At 46.0% G+C, this 18,310-nt stretch overlaps 1 protein-coding gene and 2 long non-coding RNA genes across 4 annotated transcripts in view; 1 reads left to right on the plus strand and 2 right to left on the minus strand.

Annotated features, from left to right (window-relative positions):
- Positions 1 to 1,440: 1,440 nt before the first annotated feature.
- On the minus strand, positions 1,441 to 3,371 carry LOC308581429. The gene is made up of 2 exons (XR_014005082.1): positions 3,263 to 3,371; positions 1,441 to 2,600 (listed from the first exon to the last, which is right to left on the minus strand). It is a non-coding gene; the product is annotated as an uncharacterized lncRNA (long non-coding RNA).
- Positions 3,262 to 14,703, plus strand: LOC308580674 (cholinesterase-like). Of its 2 annotated transcripts, XM_081182667.1 has the most exons (5): positions 3,262 to 3,386; positions 5,797 to 7,258; positions 7,510 to 7,673; positions 8,849 to 8,985; positions 14,624 to 14,703. In XM_081182667.1, exons 2-4 carry the CDS (start codon positions 5,808 to 5,810, stop codon positions 8,941 to 8,943), a joined length of 1,710 nt encoding a protein of 569 aa, XP_081038793.1. In that variant the 5' UTR covers positions 3,262 to 3,386; positions 5,797 to 5,807; the 3' UTR covers positions 8,944 to 8,985; positions 14,624 to 14,703. The 2 variants fall into 2 exon arrangements, with proteins under 2 accessions (XP_081038793.1, XP_081038794.1); XM_081182668.1 differs by lacking the exon at positions 8,849 to 8,985 and having other exon boundaries at positions 14,483 to 14,703.
- A 2,528-nt stretch (positions 14,704 to 17,231) lies between these two features.
- Positions 17,232 to 18,310, minus strand: part of LOC308581388 — a 308,379-nt gene continuing 307,300 nt past the window's right edge. Inside the window, exon 2 of the long non-coding RNA XR_014005042.1 lies at positions 17,232 to 17,735. This is a non-coding gene — a long non-coding RNA (uncharacterized lncRNA). The remainder of the gene's footprint in view (positions 17,736 to 18,310) is intronic.

Here is an 18,310-nt window from a genome sequence, read left to right on the forward strand (position 1 = left end):
AAGGCCCTCTGCCTGGTTCCCTGTAACTTGGCTTCTCGTAGTGAAGGAACCACCAGAAGGTCCTCGACGCTGGACCTCAGTGTCCGGGCAGAATGATGGGGATGGAGACGCTCCTTCAGATATACTGGACTGAGGCCGTTTAGGGCTTTAAAGATCAGCACCAACACTTTGAATTGTGCTCGAAAACGTACCGGGAGCCAATGTGGGTCGTTCAAGACCGGTGTTATGTGGTCTTGGTGGCTGCTCCCAGTCACCAGTCTAGCTGCTGCATTCTGGATTAGTTGTAGTTTCTGGGTCACCTTCAAAGGTATCCCCACGTAGAGCGCATTGCAGTAGTCCAAGCGAGAGGCAACCAGAGCATGCACCACTCTAGCGAGGCAGTCTGTGGGCAGATAGGGTCTCAGCCTGCGTACCAGATGGAGCTGGTAAACAGGGCTGCCTTAGACACAGAATTGACCTGCGCCTCCATGGACAGCTGAGAGTCCAAAATGACTCCCAGGCTGCACACCTGGTCCTTAAGGGGCACAGTTACCCGATTCAGGACCAGGGAGTCCTCCACACCTGCCCGCCTCCTGTCCCCCAAAAACAGTACTTCTGTCTTGTCAGGATTCAGCCTCAATCTGTTGACCACCATCAATCCTCCAACCGCCTCCAGACACTCACACAGGACCTTCACCACCTTCACTGGTTCTGATTTGAAAGAGAGGTAGAACTGTGTATCATCCGCATATTGATGGACACCCAGCCCAACCCCCCTGATGATCTCTCCCAGCGGTTGCATGTAGATGTTGAAAAGGATGGGGAAAGGACAGAACCCTGAGGCACTCCACAGGGGCCTGAACACTCACCCCCCGACTTGCTGAACACGGCCCAGGAGGAAGGAGCAGAACCACTGTATAACAGTGCCCCCAACCCCTCTAGACTGTCCAGAAGGATGCTGTGGTCGATGGTATCAAACGCCGCTGAGATATCCAGCAGAACTAGGAAGCAGCTCTCACCTTTGTCCTTAGCTCACCTGAGATCATCAACCAGCGCGACCAAGGCAGTTTCAGTCCCACGATGAGGCCTGAATCTCGACTGGAAGGGATCCAAATGGTCCGCTTCTTCCAGGCGAGCCTGGAGTTGTTCAGCAACCACTCGCTCAATCACTTTGCCCAAGAATGGAAGATTTGAGACTGGGTGATAGTTGGCCATATTGGCCGCATCTAAAGATGGTTTTTTAAGAAGCGGTTTGATAACCGCCTCTTTCAGTGGGTCTGGGAAGGCTCCCTCGCAGAGAGAAGCATTCACCACCCCGCGAAGCCCATCACCTAGTCCTTCCCGGCTAGCTTTTATAAGCCAGGGTGGGGAAGGATCAAGGAGACAAGTGGTTGGTTTCACTCGTCCAAGCAGCCTGTCCACATCCTCGGGGGTAACAGATTGGAACTGATCCCATACAACTTAACTTACATGATCTATATTTTAAATAGCATGGAAAGAGTTTACCAGCCACATTCTTTTTTTAAATTGAAATGTTTCCTCAGCAGCATTAAAATTAAAGAAATCCTAGTGACAATCTCATTCGCCTCCGGTGAAGTGACCTACTGGTTAACCAGTGTATCAGTAGAACCAGGCTACCCAGTGCTTATGCTGGAACAGAGACCCAGTAGACGTTCCTATCTTGTTGGGCTACATTTGCTATTATCTCTACCCAATCTCTTCTGGTGGGAGCTGCAGCCAAACAATAGATGGAGGGCCACAGGATCTTCAGCCCTGGCTTCATACAACCAGAGTGAGAAAGCTGGGATTCATTACAGGTATAGTTGTAAATCTGTATAGAAAAGAATAAACCTCATAGAGTGGTGGAAGCATAAAGTGCAGGGAAAAAAGCAAGGATAAAACTAGGTTTGAACCCAGCATGCCTCAAACATTGACACGCTGTAAAGAGTTGCATGCCAACAGGATCGCAGTGCTTATGCAGGATTCAGTTTCCTTGGAATGATGGACAGTGGAGACGGTGGTGCGTTTAGGATATATGAATAAATATCATTGCCTGCAATGATATCTTAGGAATGGGTGTGTATTGTTCGAAAGCTGCTACTTAAAAATCCAAAATGGAGTTCCAGGTTTCTTAAATGAGGGGTTGTTGTGGTTCCTATCCAGAAGACAATATAAGAAGAATAACCCCTATGAGCCAAGCCCTCTTGTATCCCATGATGCCCACCCATGGCAGAGCTCAGTGGCAGGAGTGGCCAGCCAACCAGTCAAGTCTCAGGGTGGGTGGGTATTTGCCTGGAGGCAGAGTCCGTACGCAAAGTTCAGTCCAGTCCTAAAGTCAGGAGTATCTCAGTTCACGTAGTTTAACAGTCCGGGGGATCAAGGAAGCTGAGAGTCCAGGGTCACAAGAAGCAAAAAGCCGCAAGGTCTGGCCAGGAATGACAAATGTTGTTTCTAGCAACTGACTGACGCTGCAAACCCTGCTTAAGAAAGCTGGAGCCATTTGGTTCTCCTCATGAGCTAGAAGGTTGATCAGCAGCAGGTGGAGTCACTCTGCCTTCTGCAACTTCAGGCTGCTGCTCAGCAGGTGAAGCCGACTCCTGGCCCATGACAAGCCCTTTGTGCTGACAGAAGAAGAAGAAGAAGAAGAAGAAGAAGAAGAAGAAGAAGAGGAGGAGGAGTTTGGATTTGATATCCCGCCTTTCACTCCCCTTCAGGAGTCTCAAAGCGGCTAACATTCTCCTTTCCCTTCCTCCCTCACAGCAAACACTCTGTGAGGTGAGTGAGGCTGAGAGACTTCAGAGAAGTGTGACTGGCCCAAGGTCACCCAGCAGCTGCATGTGGAGGAGCGGAAACGCGAACCCGGTTCCCCAGCTTACGAGACTACCACTCTTAACCACTACACCACACTGGTTTTCACTTAAGCACTGCATTTTGTTCTGAGAGCCAGGCTACTGGTTAGTTGTATTTGTGGACATTGGTATTACTCCGTAGCCAAAGGACAGGAGGATTGCAATAACTTTGGGCTGAATCCTTTTAAATTCTATTCAGAGTGGACACATGGAAATCAATGGTCCTATCATAGTCATGTCCTTTAATTGTAGTGGATCTCCTCTGGGTATGACTTATTTTGGAGGCAGCCCTTTGTCTTTCCCCCTGACCTTCCCCCAATTTATGTAAAAGCAAGGTCTCTCTGACCCCTGACATACATTCGGATGCTGCCAAGATGTAGCCTCCTCCCACTGGGTGAGCAAAGCCAGTCGGTCATTGACTTTTGCTTACGTACAGATGGGCAGATGCTACCATGCCCAGGTGTTTTTCATAAGAGTCTCTGGATCCTCAGCAGTACCTACCTTTCCTCTTCAGAGTGAGCTGCAGGGGACACTGAGGAGCAGGAGAACCCCATCAGGGTGAGTCTGTAAGGAACAGAAATGCGATGTGAGTTGGCCATGGGGGATAACTCAGAACATTACCAAAAATTGGAACCACAACAACCCTAGACCACAAATCAAAGTGCTTCTAAAAAATGAATGAGAATGGGAGAATAGGTAGAAGATCTGCCATAGGAATGGAAATCAGAAACTCGAGTTCTAGAAGTGTCAGCATATATATATATATACACCCACTCACCCACACCCCTTTTTGTGGGAGGTTTGGAGGTCTTTGGAGATTTGAATGATAACCCCTTCTGCCCAACCGTACAGCAGTAGTTGTGGAGAAACTTCACCCATAGTACAGTTTGGTGATGCTTTGAGTAACTGGGTGTAGATGCCCCAGCAGATTTGAACAAGAAGGGGACTCTCTTCAATTTCTCTATTTAAGGTGTAGCTGTTAAGATAGATGTGCATGATCAAGTGATGGCTTGTGTTATTGTATTTATATTTATTGTTTATTTATTTAATAAAATGTATTTTAAAAAACCTGCAAAGTGGTTTACCAAAACAAAAAACCCCAAAAAACACACCACAGCAGTAGATAGAATCAAGAAAAATTAACAATCCTACTTTAAAACATACAAAAGATTAAAATTACTTCAACTTCCTAAGCATCTAGGTATGCTTGCCTAAAGAAGAATGCTTTTAGCAGGTGCCCGAAAAGAGTCTAGCAAAGGCACGTGCTTTGTTGCAATAGGCGGGGAGTTCCAAAGTGCAGGTGCTGTCACAGTAAACAATGCGGTACAGATATTATGTGGAACCTGTAGTAGTGCTTGAAACTACTGAAGGGGAGGTTTTATTTATTGTGATTTCACCATGCTCTGTATTATCCGAAAAGGAAAACATTTATTTAAGAAACAGGACTGCACAGCAGAAATCTAGTCTCATCATGATGAGTGGGACTTATTCCCGAGCCCAGGGTGCATAAGACGGGATAGATAGCAAAGGAAAGGAAAGTCCCTAAGAGATACAAGGGAGACACAGATACACAAGCACACAGAAGTAAACAACCCAGCCTTGGGGAGAGGGGTGGGAATGTACAGTTTGCTGTACTTAGCCTCGAGATGGGAGACTGAAAGGGCTTAAAAAATAAAAAATAAAAGTCTTGTGTCTAGGAATATTTTTCTGCAAAAGCATCAGACTGGTTGTCAAAAGTGTGAACTTCATTAATAGTCCCTACTTAAAGGAATTGGTCAGTTAGCCACAGAATTGCTTTGCTGATTTTTCTCATCTTCTTTTAATTACACAACTGCTTTTGGGAGGTCCTAGCTTCATGCAGGGGAGACTGAGGGCAAAGGGGAGGCTGCCCTGCTGAGTGCTCAGGGCGGCATTGAGCTGCTCCTCCTGGTGCCATGCATGGGCAAAACTGGGCAGTGGCACTGTCACTGTCCCACACGCTCCGCTTTTGGGGGAAGCAGAGACTTTTCAGAGGGGGATTGGGGCCTGAAGGGGGTGCGCAGCACAGGCAGCGGCCTTGTCAGGCTTTCCCAGCAGCCCGGAAAGTCGGCTTATGTGAAGAAAATGAGACTAGGCTAAGTAGATTTGGCCTTGCCTTGCCTTCGCCCTGCCTCCAACCCAGCTAGTCAATTGGTTGCATGCAGGGGGTGGGGTGAAGGCAAGGCAAAGCCTAATCTACTCAGCCTAGTCTCATTTTCTTCACATAGGCCGACTTTCCAGGACCCAGGAAGCCCAGCAGAGGTTAGGGCAGTAGGGCGGTTCATAAAAATACCCTTAAAAAAAAATGCCTGCTCCAAATCTTACTACACTAGGGATTATATAGCTATATCTGAAATTTCATGCATATCAGTTCATATCTTGACCCTGCTCCACTGAATTGAAATTTCAGCCTTCACTACATAGGAAAACGGCTGAGTAAGCAGCTATTTTTGTGGAGGAGGGTCAAGATATTAACTGATATGCACGAAATTTCATATACAGGGGTACCTCGGGTTAAGAACTTAATTTGTTCCGGAGGTCCGTTCTTAACCTGAAACTGTTCTTAACCTGAAGCACCACTTTAGCTGATGGGGCCTCCTGCTGCTGCCATGCTGCCGGAGCACAATTTCTGTTCTCATCCTGAAGCAAAGTTCTTACCCGAGGTACTATTTCTGGGTTAGCAGAGTCTGTAACCTGAAGTGTATGTAACCTGAAGCGTATGTAACCCGAGGTACGACTGTATAGCTATATAATCCCTAGTGTAGTAAGATAAGACCTTTGGAGCAGGCTTTTTTTTTAAAAAAAAGTCTTTTATAAACCGCCCTAGTAGGGCAGTAATTGTTCCTTGATAATTTGTGACCCCCCTCCGTGATGGCACCTGGGGTGACCTGCCCCCCTGCCCCCTTCCTACGCCTCTGCCCCATGCCGCTCCTATTTCTGATTCTTTCAGCTGCAGACGCTATGCCTTGTTTCCGGACTTCACCCTCCTCCTTGTGCCTCCTCCTCTTCCTCCTGGCTTCCAGCTCTGCATCTGAAGATGATACTGTGGTGGTCACCAGCAGCGGTCCTATTAGAGGCAAAAGACTCCCGGCTGGCTCTGGCTCTGTGACCGCTTACCTGGGCATCCCCTATGCTGAGCCCCCCATAGGCAAACTGCGTTTCCAGAAGCCGGTTCCACATCAGCCATGGAGCCAGGTCTTGGAGGCCACCACCTTTGGCAACTCTTGCCTTCAGTTTAATAACGATTCCTTCCCTGATCGACCCATATGGACTCCAAACACACCACTTTCAGAGGACTGCCTCTTCCTCAACATCTGGGTGCCTCATCCACGACCAGTCACACCAGTGCCTGTCCTTGTATGGATCCATGGTGGGGGTTTTAGCATGAACTCAGCCTCAGCAGATGTCTTAAATGGAGGCTTACTAGCTGCTACAGAGAATGTCATTGTGTGCAACTTGAATTTCCGCATGGGGATCCTGGGGTTCCTGTACCTGCCGCCAGCTGCCCCAGGAAATGTTGCGTTGTGGGACCAACATCTGGCTCTGAAGTGGGTGAGTGAGAATGCAGCTGTCTTTGGCGGGGATCCAGCTCGGTTGACTCTCCTTGGCTTAGGTGAAGGAGGAGCTTTAGCAGGTTTCCACCTGCTTTCACTGGCAAGCCAACCCCTTGTTGCCCGTGGTGTGTTGCATACTGGAGTTCCCACTGCACACTGGGCCTGGAGGAGTCCGGAAAAGGCTGAAAGAGAATCAGCGATGGTGAGTCAGCTCATGGGGTGTCCTAAAACTAACCACAGTGCAATGGTCAGCTGCCTACAGGGAAAGGAAATTGAGAGCCATGCACTTTCTGAACTCTGTGGTATCAGATCAATAACAACGGATGGGGAATTTCTCACCGATGACCCCCGAAAGCTCCTGGAGAGAGGCATTCAAGGCAAACCCATTCTCACTGGTGTCACGGCTAATGAAGACTCATTCCTGGTATACCTTATGCTTCCTAGTGCTGAAGTAAATGATGGGATCCTGACCTGGGAACAGCTTCTTGAGCGGGTGCTGGAAACTCTGAAAACAGAAGAGGTTGCGAGGGCTATAGCCCTGAAGTATGCTGAATACTTTCAAGGGCCAGAGCGGTACCGTTTGGCCTTGATTCAGTTTTTGGGAGATTATCCCTTTTTATGCCCAGTGATGGAGTTTGCTGCAGAGGCCAGGGAGGTTGGGAGCCCAGCTTATGTTTATTCCTTCAGCCACCGCAGTTCTGGCTTTCCTTGGCCAGAGTGGATAGGGACCCCCCATGGAGCAGAGATCCCCTACTTGTTTGGAAACTTGGCAGCGTCACTGCGGAAAGACCCATCGGAGACGGAGGTGGAATTGAGCCGGAGAGTGATGCGATACTGGGCGGAGTTTGCCAGAAGCGGGTAAGGTATTAACCTTTCTGTGCCAAGGACTAAGTATGCTTGCCCATATATACAGACATGCCCTTTTAATACGTTTAATGCCCCTCTCCATTTGATAACTGATTGTGGGATTTCAGGACTGAAAATATTCTAGGGATGACAACTCGATGCTGACAATCATGTCAGCAATGTCTGCTTTAAGTACTGGTTGCTTCACCCTTAAATCAGTCTGAAGTCGTAATGTGGCAATGATTTCTTTGCTGCCTCTATAGGAATCCCAATGAGTCTGCGCCGAAAGAAGAACAGTGGCCCGTCTACAACGCCACAGAGCAGAACATCTTCCACATCACCACAGAGGCAGCCCAGCACAAATGGATGCCACCTGGTCCACGATGTGCTTTCCTGGCCACTCATCTAGCAAATGCATTAGAAGCAAGTGAGTTCTCTAAAAACTCCATATGGCAGTATTGTTCCTTCAGAGCTCCAAGGTTCCTGCTCCTCTCCCGACGCCATCACTGGCTTAACCTCTGGGTTTATGAAACATTAAAAATACAGTGAGAATATTAAGCTACCAACTGAACCACATCATATTATCTGCTACACAACTTTTCATGAATATATATATATATATATATATATATCGCCAACTGTGCAAAAAATGCAGAGAACTGAAATTAAGAACAGAGAAATGAGAACCTGGGAGAACCAAAATGGGCAGATCTGTTCATCCATAGTGGTTAGTGGTCAGGGATGAGCATTACAAGCAAACAACATCTGGAGGGCCATGTGTTCCCTATCCTCCTTTTTCATTTTTTAAAATTCATTTTTAGTCCCCGCAGCGTTCTGGTACAGGAGACATGATGGCTAGAGCCTGAGGATGAAATGCTTTGCTGTCATCAGTGTAGGATTCACCACGATGAGACATTTTCTTTAAAAAGTGAGCGGATGAAGGGAATACTTGCTCCCCTCAGCCACCTTAGAGTACTTTTCCCTTGAATGAGCTTAGGACGCTATCTTCAATGGGGCACAAAGGGTACTGTCAGGGAACTGACATCGGAGCGAGAGGCGAAGGGGAGGCTCCCAGATGATGCTGGCGAAGGACCCAGCAGCAGGGGGAGAAACAGCTCAGTAGAGGGGGAAGCCAATCGGCGCAACACCAGGGATAAAGGGGGGCAGACGGGGGAAGTGGAGAGAGGGCTCCAGGACTTTTCACTGGACATCAGTGAGGAGAGCCCAGGTCCTCCGCTACCCACGCCTTCCCTGCGCAGAAGACTCCCGTGCAGTGAGAGGAGGAGGAGACTGGGTGTCAAACAACTTTTATGTTGGAAGAGGTTCAAGAAACGCCCACTGACGGATTCTGCCAGTGACTGAGGCAGCCACGATGAGAAGGGGCTGTGCAGTCAGAAAGGTTTAACAAGGCAAATTAGCCTAGAGAGGCACCAGTTTACGCACGAGTAACTCATAGCCATTACAGGTACCATAACAATTCAGAATGGGAGGATTTTGGCCTATTTTTGATTTAAAACAGGAAACTAATCAGATCTCCTGCATGAGGAGCGATCTTTTGTTGATCAGTTCTTTCCTCCTACCCTCTCTTTTTTCCATTTGCAGGGAAATCTGAAGAAGGTTGTATACCACCTGCTCAGGAGAAAGATGTGAAGAATGAGGCTCGAGATGGCGAAAACCAGGCCTCAGGAACAGTTTAGCTAGGCCCACACTTTGTTGGATCTGGAGCCATGTACAAAACATAGCATCGCAACAAACCTGAATGAAGGAAGAAATTACTGTGATATGAATTGAATAAAAATGTAAACCAAGGGAAGTAATAGTGCCACTGTATTCTGCTCTGGTCAGACCTCACCTGGAGTTCTGTGTCCAGTTCTGGGCACCACAGTTCAAGAAGGACACTGACAAACTGGAACGTGTCCAGAGGAGGGCAACCAAAATGGTCAAAGGCCTGGAAACGATGCCTTATGAGGAACGGCTAAGGGATCTGGGCATGTTTAGCCTGGAGAAGAGGAGGTTAAGGGGTGATATGATAGCCATGTTCAAATATATAAAAGGATGTCACATAGAGGAGGGAGAAAGGTTGTTTTCTGCTGCTCCAGAGAAGCGGACACGGAGCAATGGATCCAAACTACAAGAAAGAAGATTCCACCTAAACATTAGGAAGAACTTCCTGACAGTAAGAGCTGTTCGACAGTGGAATTTGCTGCCAAGGAGTGTGGTGGAGTCTCCTACTTTGGAGGTCTTTAAGCAGAGGCTTGACAACCATATGTCAGGAGTGCTCTGATGGTGTTTCCTGCTTGGCAGCGGGTTGGACTCGATGGCCCTTGTGGTCTATTCCAACTCTATGATTCTATGATAATTCTATGATAATTCTATGGTAAACCCTCTTCAGGCATATGGTATCTCCAGAATACTTATGTTTCTTCAAGAAAAATGGGGACCTGGAACAATGGGAATCTGGCACACTTAGTATATATGGATATTGACTGCTTGATTGGCAGAAAAACTGAAGGGAATGGTGTGAGGACAGCCTTGTTCTATTAGAGGTTAGCTGGATCAACCCCATTGCCTCCATCCTATTTATAGGATTTTAATGCTTCCACAACAACATATTCATAATAGGGATGCTTGAAACTTCTTTTCCATCTGCATTTTTTAATTGAGCCAATGCTATTGGAAATGATATGCAGATCAGAACACAGGTATCATTTGATTTTCACAGTACACTAAATACTGCAATCCAGATCTCAGCTCAATAACATAACAAAATGCATATAAAATGGATACGTTGTCTAAATATGTACAGAATGCACAAAACATGTACAAAATGCACATTTCGTGGGAGGGAAACACTTTCAAAAGCAAATCAAACGCTGTGTAGTTTTTAAAGTGATTTTTTTTTTACACTTTAGGATGGGTTGAACTGATGAACAAAACTTAACTGAAACATGAAAGACTTATCTGGAGAAGAAATCAACTGATATATTCATCCCCGATTCAGTAACAACTGAATCACCTTCCCATAGATCAGTGGTTCTCAACCTGTGGGTCCCCAGATGTTGTTGGACTACAACTCCCATCAGCCCTGAACTCTGGCCTTGCTAGCTAGGGGTGATGGGAGCTGTAGTTCAACATCTGGGGACCCACAGGTTGAGAAAGGCTGCCACAGATGCTTATGTCTCCTCCTCCCCCAAATCCCTCCTAACCAATCTGAGACTCTGCCATTGTGCCTGTCTTTGCTCGTCCCTCTTCATAACTCTTCTGGTTCTAGGAGAACAGGGGGTGGGAGAGCTGGTCACAGTAGGAGTGGAAGACACCCTGGCTTCTTCACCAGCCTGACTCTTCTCTACCTATTGACCCCCCTCCTCTCCAGCTTCTGCTTCTGCCTCTGATTCTGGGCTTCCCTCTGCTACAGACTCTTCCTGCTCACTGAACCTTGTTACCTCTTCAGATTCCAACACCTCCTCCTGCCAGTCTGCTCCTTCTTCTCCATCTGACCACTCCCACCACCAATCCCCGGGCTTTGATCCTTCTTCCCTTGGGGGTTACCTACCTGGTGCCTTCTACCACTTCTCTGTGTCCAGCCAGTCCATGGATTGGATGCTGACAGAAGAGTCACACAATTATTCACTTAAGCACTGCATCTTGTTCTGAGAGACAGGCTACTCTTTGGTTATATTTGTGGACATTGGTATTACTCCGTGGCCAAAAGATAGGAGGATGACAATAACCTTGGGCTGAATCCTTTAAGTTCTACTCAGAGTAGACACACGCAAATCAATGGTCTTATCTTAGTCATGTCCTTTAATTGTTGTGGGTCTTCTCTGAGTATGACTTATTTTGGAGGCAGCCCTTTGTCTTTCCCCCTGCACCTTCTTCCAATTTATGTAAAAGCAAGGTCTCTCTGACCCCTGACATACATTCTGATGCTGCCAAGGTGTAGCCTCCTCCCACTGGGTGAGCAAAGCCAGTTGGTCATTGACTTTTGCATACGTACAGATGGGCAGATGCTCCCTGCCCAGGTGTTTTTCATATGAGAGTCTGGATCCTCAGCAGTACCTAACTTTCCTCTTTGGAGTGGGCTGCAGGGGATACTGAGGAACAGGAGAAACCCATCAGGGTGAGTCTGTAAGGAACAAAAATGCGATGTGAGCTGGCCGTGGGGGATAACTCAGAACATTACCAAAAACTGGAACCACAGCAACTCTAGACCACGAATCAGAGGGTCTCTAAAAAATGAATGAGAAAGGGGGAATGTTCTTTGGAGAACAGGTAGAAGATCTGCCATAGGAATGTAAATCAGAAACTTGAGTTCTAGAAGTTTCAGTGTTGTTTTTTTACCTTCTTTTGTCTTGGGTTGGGTTGGGTTTGTCTTGGGTGTTTTGAATGATAGCCCCTTCTGCCCAACTGTACAGCAGTAATTCTGGAGAAGCTTCACCCATAGAATGGCTGAAGGACAGTCTGATGATGCTTTGAGTAACTGGGTGTGGATGCCCCAGAAGATTTGAGGAAGAAGGAGACTCTTTTCAATTTCTCCATTTAAGGTGTAGCTGTTAGGATAGATGTGCATGATCGAGAGATGTGATATACCCAATTACCTGTTGCATTCATAACCTATCTGTTACATTCATAAGCAAAAAACCTTTTAAATAAATAAAATAGGAATGAATAGTATAGTAATGAGTAACTATATGGGATTAGGATGCTACAGGGACTAGAAACCATCAAAACATCAGAAAAAGCTGGAAAGAGTTCCTTGCCACCTTAAAGGGTATTTACAGTCCTATAAGAGCTTTTGTTGTTCTAATGTCCTATTATTTATTTATTTATTGCAGAAAATGTATATGCCATTTGATTGTTAAGAGACGCTCAGAGTGTTTTACAAATAGATAAACTTCATCAGTAAGAAGAATTAACAACAATAATTTAAGATTTTTAAAGAAAAAAGTTATCAGTAAACTAAAAACAGATTAAAACTCTCACACCCATATTAAGATATTCGTTTCCGGTTACTGACGTTATGGTTAATGGCATTGAGGAGAAAGGTTTTTTGTTTTGTTTTTTAAAATATAAATGTGTGATATTATTGTAGCATTGTGATGGTGAAGTGTTATACATCTCCCACATTTAAAAGAATCTGGAGAGCCTTTTAGGGCAAAATAAAAACTGAAGAAGAAGAAGAAGAAGAAGAAGAGTTTGGATTTGATATCCTGCTTTATCACTACCCTAAGGAGTCTCAAAACGGCTAACATTATCCTTTCCCTTCCTCCCCCACAACAAACACTCTGTGAGGTGAATGGTACTGAGAGACTTCAGAGAAGTGTGACTGGCCCAAGGTCACCCAGCAGCTGCATGTGGAGGAGCGGAGAGGCGAACCCGGTTCCCCAGATTACAAGTCCACCGCTCTTAACCACTACACCATTAAAAAATAAACAGTTTCATCAGATGGGGCCCATTGCTAAGGCCATACTGAACGTATGGTCAGTTGGCCGATATTCACTGCCCATATGAAAACCCCATTCTCTTCAAAATATGGAAGAGTGAAAGGTGTGGGGAACTTCAGGTGTGGCGACTGCTGAATGAGATCCTTGAGGACTTCATAGACCCTAGGGACTTGTCACTATGGTTAACCTAGTTCTGGGAGAATCAGAGAAAATTATCCCCACCCCCAACATCATCATCATCATTTCAGATTTCCATATTTTGGGGGCAACCAAAGATGGGGGATATTGCATACATTCCTGTCTTCTAAATAAAATAGCAGCATGCCATACTGCATGCAAATCCCTTGGTTTGCCTGTGCCAACATCTGGTTGGCCTTCCCGTCACTCCTGACTGTAACACATCAGTTATTATTTTGCAAAAAGAGCCTGAAGGTTTTGTGAGTTTATACATACAGTGATGCCTGCCTGAATGGAAATTTTTTTGAATGAACCTAGTCTCCAGGCAAGATGATTAAAGAGGGACAACTATCTGATGGCTATCTGAAATACTCTTAAAACACCAGCAGGTGAGGTGGTGATGCAACAGTTACTGGAAGAAGAATGTCAGCCCTCAGGGTGGTTAGAATCATAGGATTGTAGAGTTCGAAGGGAACCCGAGAGCCTTCTCGTCCGTCCCCCGCAGAATGCCTTCTAGCTCTATGATTCTATGGAACTGTCTCCCTGTTCCATATACAGTGGTACCTTGGGTTAAGTACTTAATTTGTTCCGGAGGTCCGTTCTTAACCTGAAACTGTGCTTAACCTGAAGCACCACTTTAGCTAATGGGGCCTCCCGCTGCCACCGCGCCGCCGGAGCTCGATTTCTGTTCTTATCCTGAAGCAAAGTTCTTAACCTGAAGCACTATTTCTGGGTTAGTGGAGTGTGTAACCTGAAGCGTATGTAACCTGAAGCGTATGTAACCCGAGGTACCACTGTATTCCTCTGCCCTTTACAACTCATACTGCTGCTCCCTGAGTTTTGTAACTCTATCCCTGCAGGCCATGTGCAAATGTGGTGTATGGCTGACAGTTTAGGAATGATTGTTTCCTATTGAAAATTTGTACCAATGCCTTGCTCAGTGTTTTTTTCTGGGGGGATGCATACCCCTAAACATTTTGTTAATCTAACGGAAGAAGAAACTATTTATTTTTTTAAAAAATAGTTTCTTCACTAGCACGGTGAATTGTCAGTTCTGTTGCTAGCCCCAATGGCGGTCTCATTTCCTGTCATGGTGTTTCCTGAGTCTCAGCTGGAAGTGAGTGTTTAATGTGTGAAGCAGTGTGGAATTTGAGTACTCCTAAACATTTTTTTCTAGGAAAAAAGCACTGGCCTTGGTCCCTGCTTTCCTTCTCCGGTGCCCAGTTGTATTCCTCACATGCCTGTAGGTTATGTTAGCTGAAGCTGGTGAGAAGTCCGACAACACCTGGAGGGCCACAGGTTCCCAATCTTGTTTTACATGGTTATCTTAGAGTAGGCACTCCAAGAAGAAAAATAGAATATTTATGTTGTGTTTCCCATGCCACTACTATTTCTGATTCGTTCAGCTGCAGCTGCTATGCCTTGTTTCCGGACTTCACCCTCCTCCTTGTGCCTCCTCCTCTTCCTCCTGGCTTCCAGCTCTGCATCTGAAGATGATACTGTGGTGGTCACCAGCAGCGGTCCTATTAGAGGCAAAAGACTCCCGGCTGGCTCTGGTCTGATCTTCTGTTGATCAGTTATTTCCCCCAAACATTGTTTATTTTTCCTTTTGCAGGGAAATCTGAAGAAGGTTGTATTCCACCTGTTCAGGAGAAAGATGTGAAGAATGAGGCCTGAGATGGTGAAAACCATGCCTCAGGAACAGTTTAGCTAGGCCAAACACTGAGGGATCTGCAGCCATATACAAAACACACGGTAGCATAGCTATTCATTGCAACAAACCTGAACGAGGGAAGAAATTACTGTGATATGAATTGAATAAAAATGTAAACCCTCTTCAGGCATTTGGTATCTCCAGAATACAGTGGTACCTCAGGTTAAGTACTTAATTCGTTCCAGAGGTCCGTTCTTAACCTGAAATTGTTCTTAACCTGAAGCACCACTTTAGCTAATGGGGCCTCCCGCTGCTGCTGCGCCGCTGGAGCATGATTTCTGTTCTCATCCTGAAGCAAAGTTCTTAACCTGAAGCAATTTTTCTGGGTTAGCAGAGTCTGTAACCTGAAGTGTATGTAACCTGAGGTACCACTGTACTTGGGTTTCTTCAAGAAGAATGGGGAGCTGGAACGGTGCCAACCACACATTACCTAGGTAGGATGGCCAGTGAGACTGGCCTGTGAATTTTGGATAGCCTCTTCACACACTAAGTATATATAGATACTGACTGCTTGAGTGGCAGAAAAACTGAAGGGAATGGTGTGAGGACAGCCTTGTTCTAATAGAGGTTAGCTGGGTCACTCCCTTTGCCTCCATCTCATTTATAGGATTTAATGCTTTGACAACAACTTATTCCTAATAAAGATCCTTGAAATGTTTGCTCAGTCTGCATTTTTTTAAACGGAACATAGGTATCATTTGGTTTTCAATAGCACACTCAATACTATGATTTGGTTCTCAGTGCAAAAACATAACAAAATGCATATCACAGTGGCGTAGCGTGGGTTGTCAGCACCCGGGGCAAGGCAAGTAATTTGTGCCCCCTAACCCGTGGATTTGTGCCCCTAACCCGTGGATTTGCGCCCCCTAACCCTAACCCCCAGATGTTGCGCCCGGTGCGGCCGGCCCCCCCTGCACCCCCCACGCTACGCCACTGGCATATCAGATAGATATGCTAAGTCAAAACATGCATAAAATGCACAAAGCATGTACAAAATGCACATTTTGTGGGAGGGAAACTGTTTCAAATATAATGCACAGGTTTGTGTAGTTTTTAAAGGGCTTTTATCACACATTGGGATGGGACGAACTGATGAATAAAACTTAAATGACGCACACAAGACTTATCTGGACAAGAAATCAACTGATAATTGACTGATCCATAATTCAGTGACCACCACTTTCAACACAGGCAATTTGAGGGCAGCAGCCTAGCTTCCTGGTTTGCGTAACTTGTGGCACATACAGCCATAATCTCCTACTGAAGGGAATTCTGACAGGCTAGGGATGAGGGGAAATTCCATTTAGTTTGCATTGAAAGGCAAGTTTACCTAATTCACATTTTCTGTTGCAACATACCAACCAAAGCACAAACATCCTTCAAAATGTGCAATTCTCTGAATTTTGCAATGCAATTTTCCAGTCAAGCAATGTTTACAAAATCACATTTTACTAGGGTAAAGAGTGCGTAGAAAGGCATACATTGGAGAAAACGACATACAAAAATGTGTTATATTAGGGGAAATTAGTTTGCAGAGATATGAGTATTGGGCAAAATTGCATAAAAATGTATATATTAGGAGAGACATTCACACTAAAATGCCCGTGAATTTATGACCAACTGATGTGGAAATGTGGAGAACTGAATTTAAGAAGGGAAGAAATGAGAAACTGAAATGGACAGATTTGCCCATCTTTTCCATGGTTTCCAGGAGGAGTGGTGTGTGTGTGTGTGTGTGTGTGTGTGTGTGCACACTTGCTGAAACTCCCCATCACTCCAGCATCAGCCTTCTAAGGCGATAGTCTTTCTCTGCCCTAATGCTAAGGCTGACCCTAGATCCATCAGGAGTTTTTCTCATTCTACAGAAGCAAATTTGTCTGCTTCAGTTTCTCATTTTCCTACAGATTATTTGCTTAATAATAATAATAATAATAATAATAATAATAATAATAATAATCTTTTGTGTTGAATCTATGCTATATGGTAACTTATGGACCTAATAGGTATCTAAAGCCATTTGCACATAACAAAATGTTTTTTATCTTATATTTTGGAAATGTACATCCAGGTTTTTTTTCTTTTAATTATTTTGGGGGCCCCCAAGAGAGTGGTGCCCTCAGCTATAGCTTGTTTAAAAAGGTAAAGGGACCCCTGACCATTAGGTCCAGTCGTGACCGACTCTGGGGTTGTGGTGCTCATCTTGCTTTAATGGCCGAGGGAGCCGGTGTACAGCTTCCGGGTCATGTGGCCAGCATGACTAAGCCGCTTCTGGCGAACCAGAGCAGCGCATGGTAACGCTGTATACCTTCCCGCCGGAGTGGTACCTATTTATCTACTTGCACTTTGATGTGCTTTCAAAGTGCTAGGTTGGCAGGAGCAGGGACCGAACAATGGGAGCTCACCCCGTCACGGGGATTCGAACCGCCGACCTTCTGATCGGCAAGTCCTAGGCTCAGTGGTTTAACTTACAGCGCCACCCGCGTCCCATAGCTTGTTTAGCTCATACGTAAATCCGGCACTGACGACACCCAGCAGTCACGGCATGTTTTGTGCATGCAACAGAGTAGCCATGTCAGCTCAAACTTGACACTGTGCCAGGTCTGCCTCTTCTGGAAGCTGCTGGGACCTGAGTGCATTTTTTTAAAACAAATTTTTGCTGCTGCTTTTGATGAAGGCCCCACAGAGACCTTGGCCTTCCGATGAGAGTGACAGAAAAGCGACTGTATTGCTTAAACAGAGCGGGAGCACAACATGTTTGGCCAGACCAATGCTGGGAGTGTGTCAAAGGTTACCAAACACTTATACAACAGGATCCCAGGTGCTCATTTCCCTCCCCCTCCCAGATCGATTATGGTACAGTGGTACCTCGGGTTAAGAACTTAATTTGTTCTGGAGGTCTGTTCTTAACCTGAAACTGTTCTTAACCTGAGGTACCACTTTAGCTAATGGGGCCTCCTGCTGCCGCCACGCGATTTCTGTTCTCATCCTGAAGCAAAGTTCTTAACCTGAGGTACTATTTCTGGGTTAGCGGAGTCTGTAACCTGACGCGTACGTAACCTGAAGCGTATGTAACCTGAAGTGTATGTAACCCGAGGTACCACTGTATTGATAGCTGGAAGTTCCCCTGCATGAAGAATCACTTATACAGTGGTACCTCAGGTTACAGACGCTTCAGGTTACAGACTCCGCTAACCTGGAAGTAGTACCTTGGGTTAAGAACTTTACCTCAGGATGAGAACAGAAATCGCGTGGCAGCTGCAGTAAAGATGCTGATGCTCTGCATCCACAGTTTTAGGCAGCGAGGCTTCTGAATACCAGTTGCTGAAAACCACAGGCAGGAGAGAGGGTTTGTATGCTCAGATTCCACTTGTGGGTTTCCCCACAGGCATCCGGTTGGCCATGGGGAGAACAGGATGCTGGGCTAGAAGGGGCAGTGGGTACCTCGGGTTACAGACGCTTCAGGTTACAGACCCTTCAGGTTACAGACTCCGCTAACCCAGAAATAATACCTCAGGTTAAGAACTTTGCTTCAGGATGAGAACAGAAATCGTGCAGCGGCAGCAGTGGGAGGCCCCATTAGCTAAAGTGGTGCTTCAGGTTAAGAACAGTTTCAGGTTAAGAACGGACCTCCAGAAAGAAATAAGTTCTTAACCTGAGGTACCACTGTATATGGATTTCCCCCCCTCATCACCAGGCCCAAAGGAAACTAGAGGATGGAATTCGGAATCA

The sequence above is a fragment of the Podarcis bocagei genome (genome assembly GCF_964188305.1).
Source record: "Podarcis bocagei genome assembly, chromosome: 2".
In the NCBI taxonomy this organism is placed as follows: domain Eukaryota; kingdom Metazoa; phylum Chordata; class Lepidosauria; order Squamata; family Lacertidae; genus Podarcis; species Podarcis bocagei.

Bases quoted from the DNA above. Each gene is read 5' to 3' on its own strand.
- LOC308580674 (XM_081182667.1), top strand. From the start codon at position 5,808: ATGCCTTGTTTCCGGACTTCACCCTCCTCCTTGTGCCTCCTCCTCTTC. The intron at 7,259-7,509 runs GTAAGGTATTAA...CTGCCTCTATAG, and splicing joins GCGGAGTTTGCCAGAAGCGG to GAATCCCAATGAGTCTGCGC. The intron at 7,674-8,848 runs GTGAGTTCTCTA...TTCCATTTGCAG, and splicing joins AGCAAATGCATTAGAAGCAA to GGAAATCTGAAGAAGGTTGT.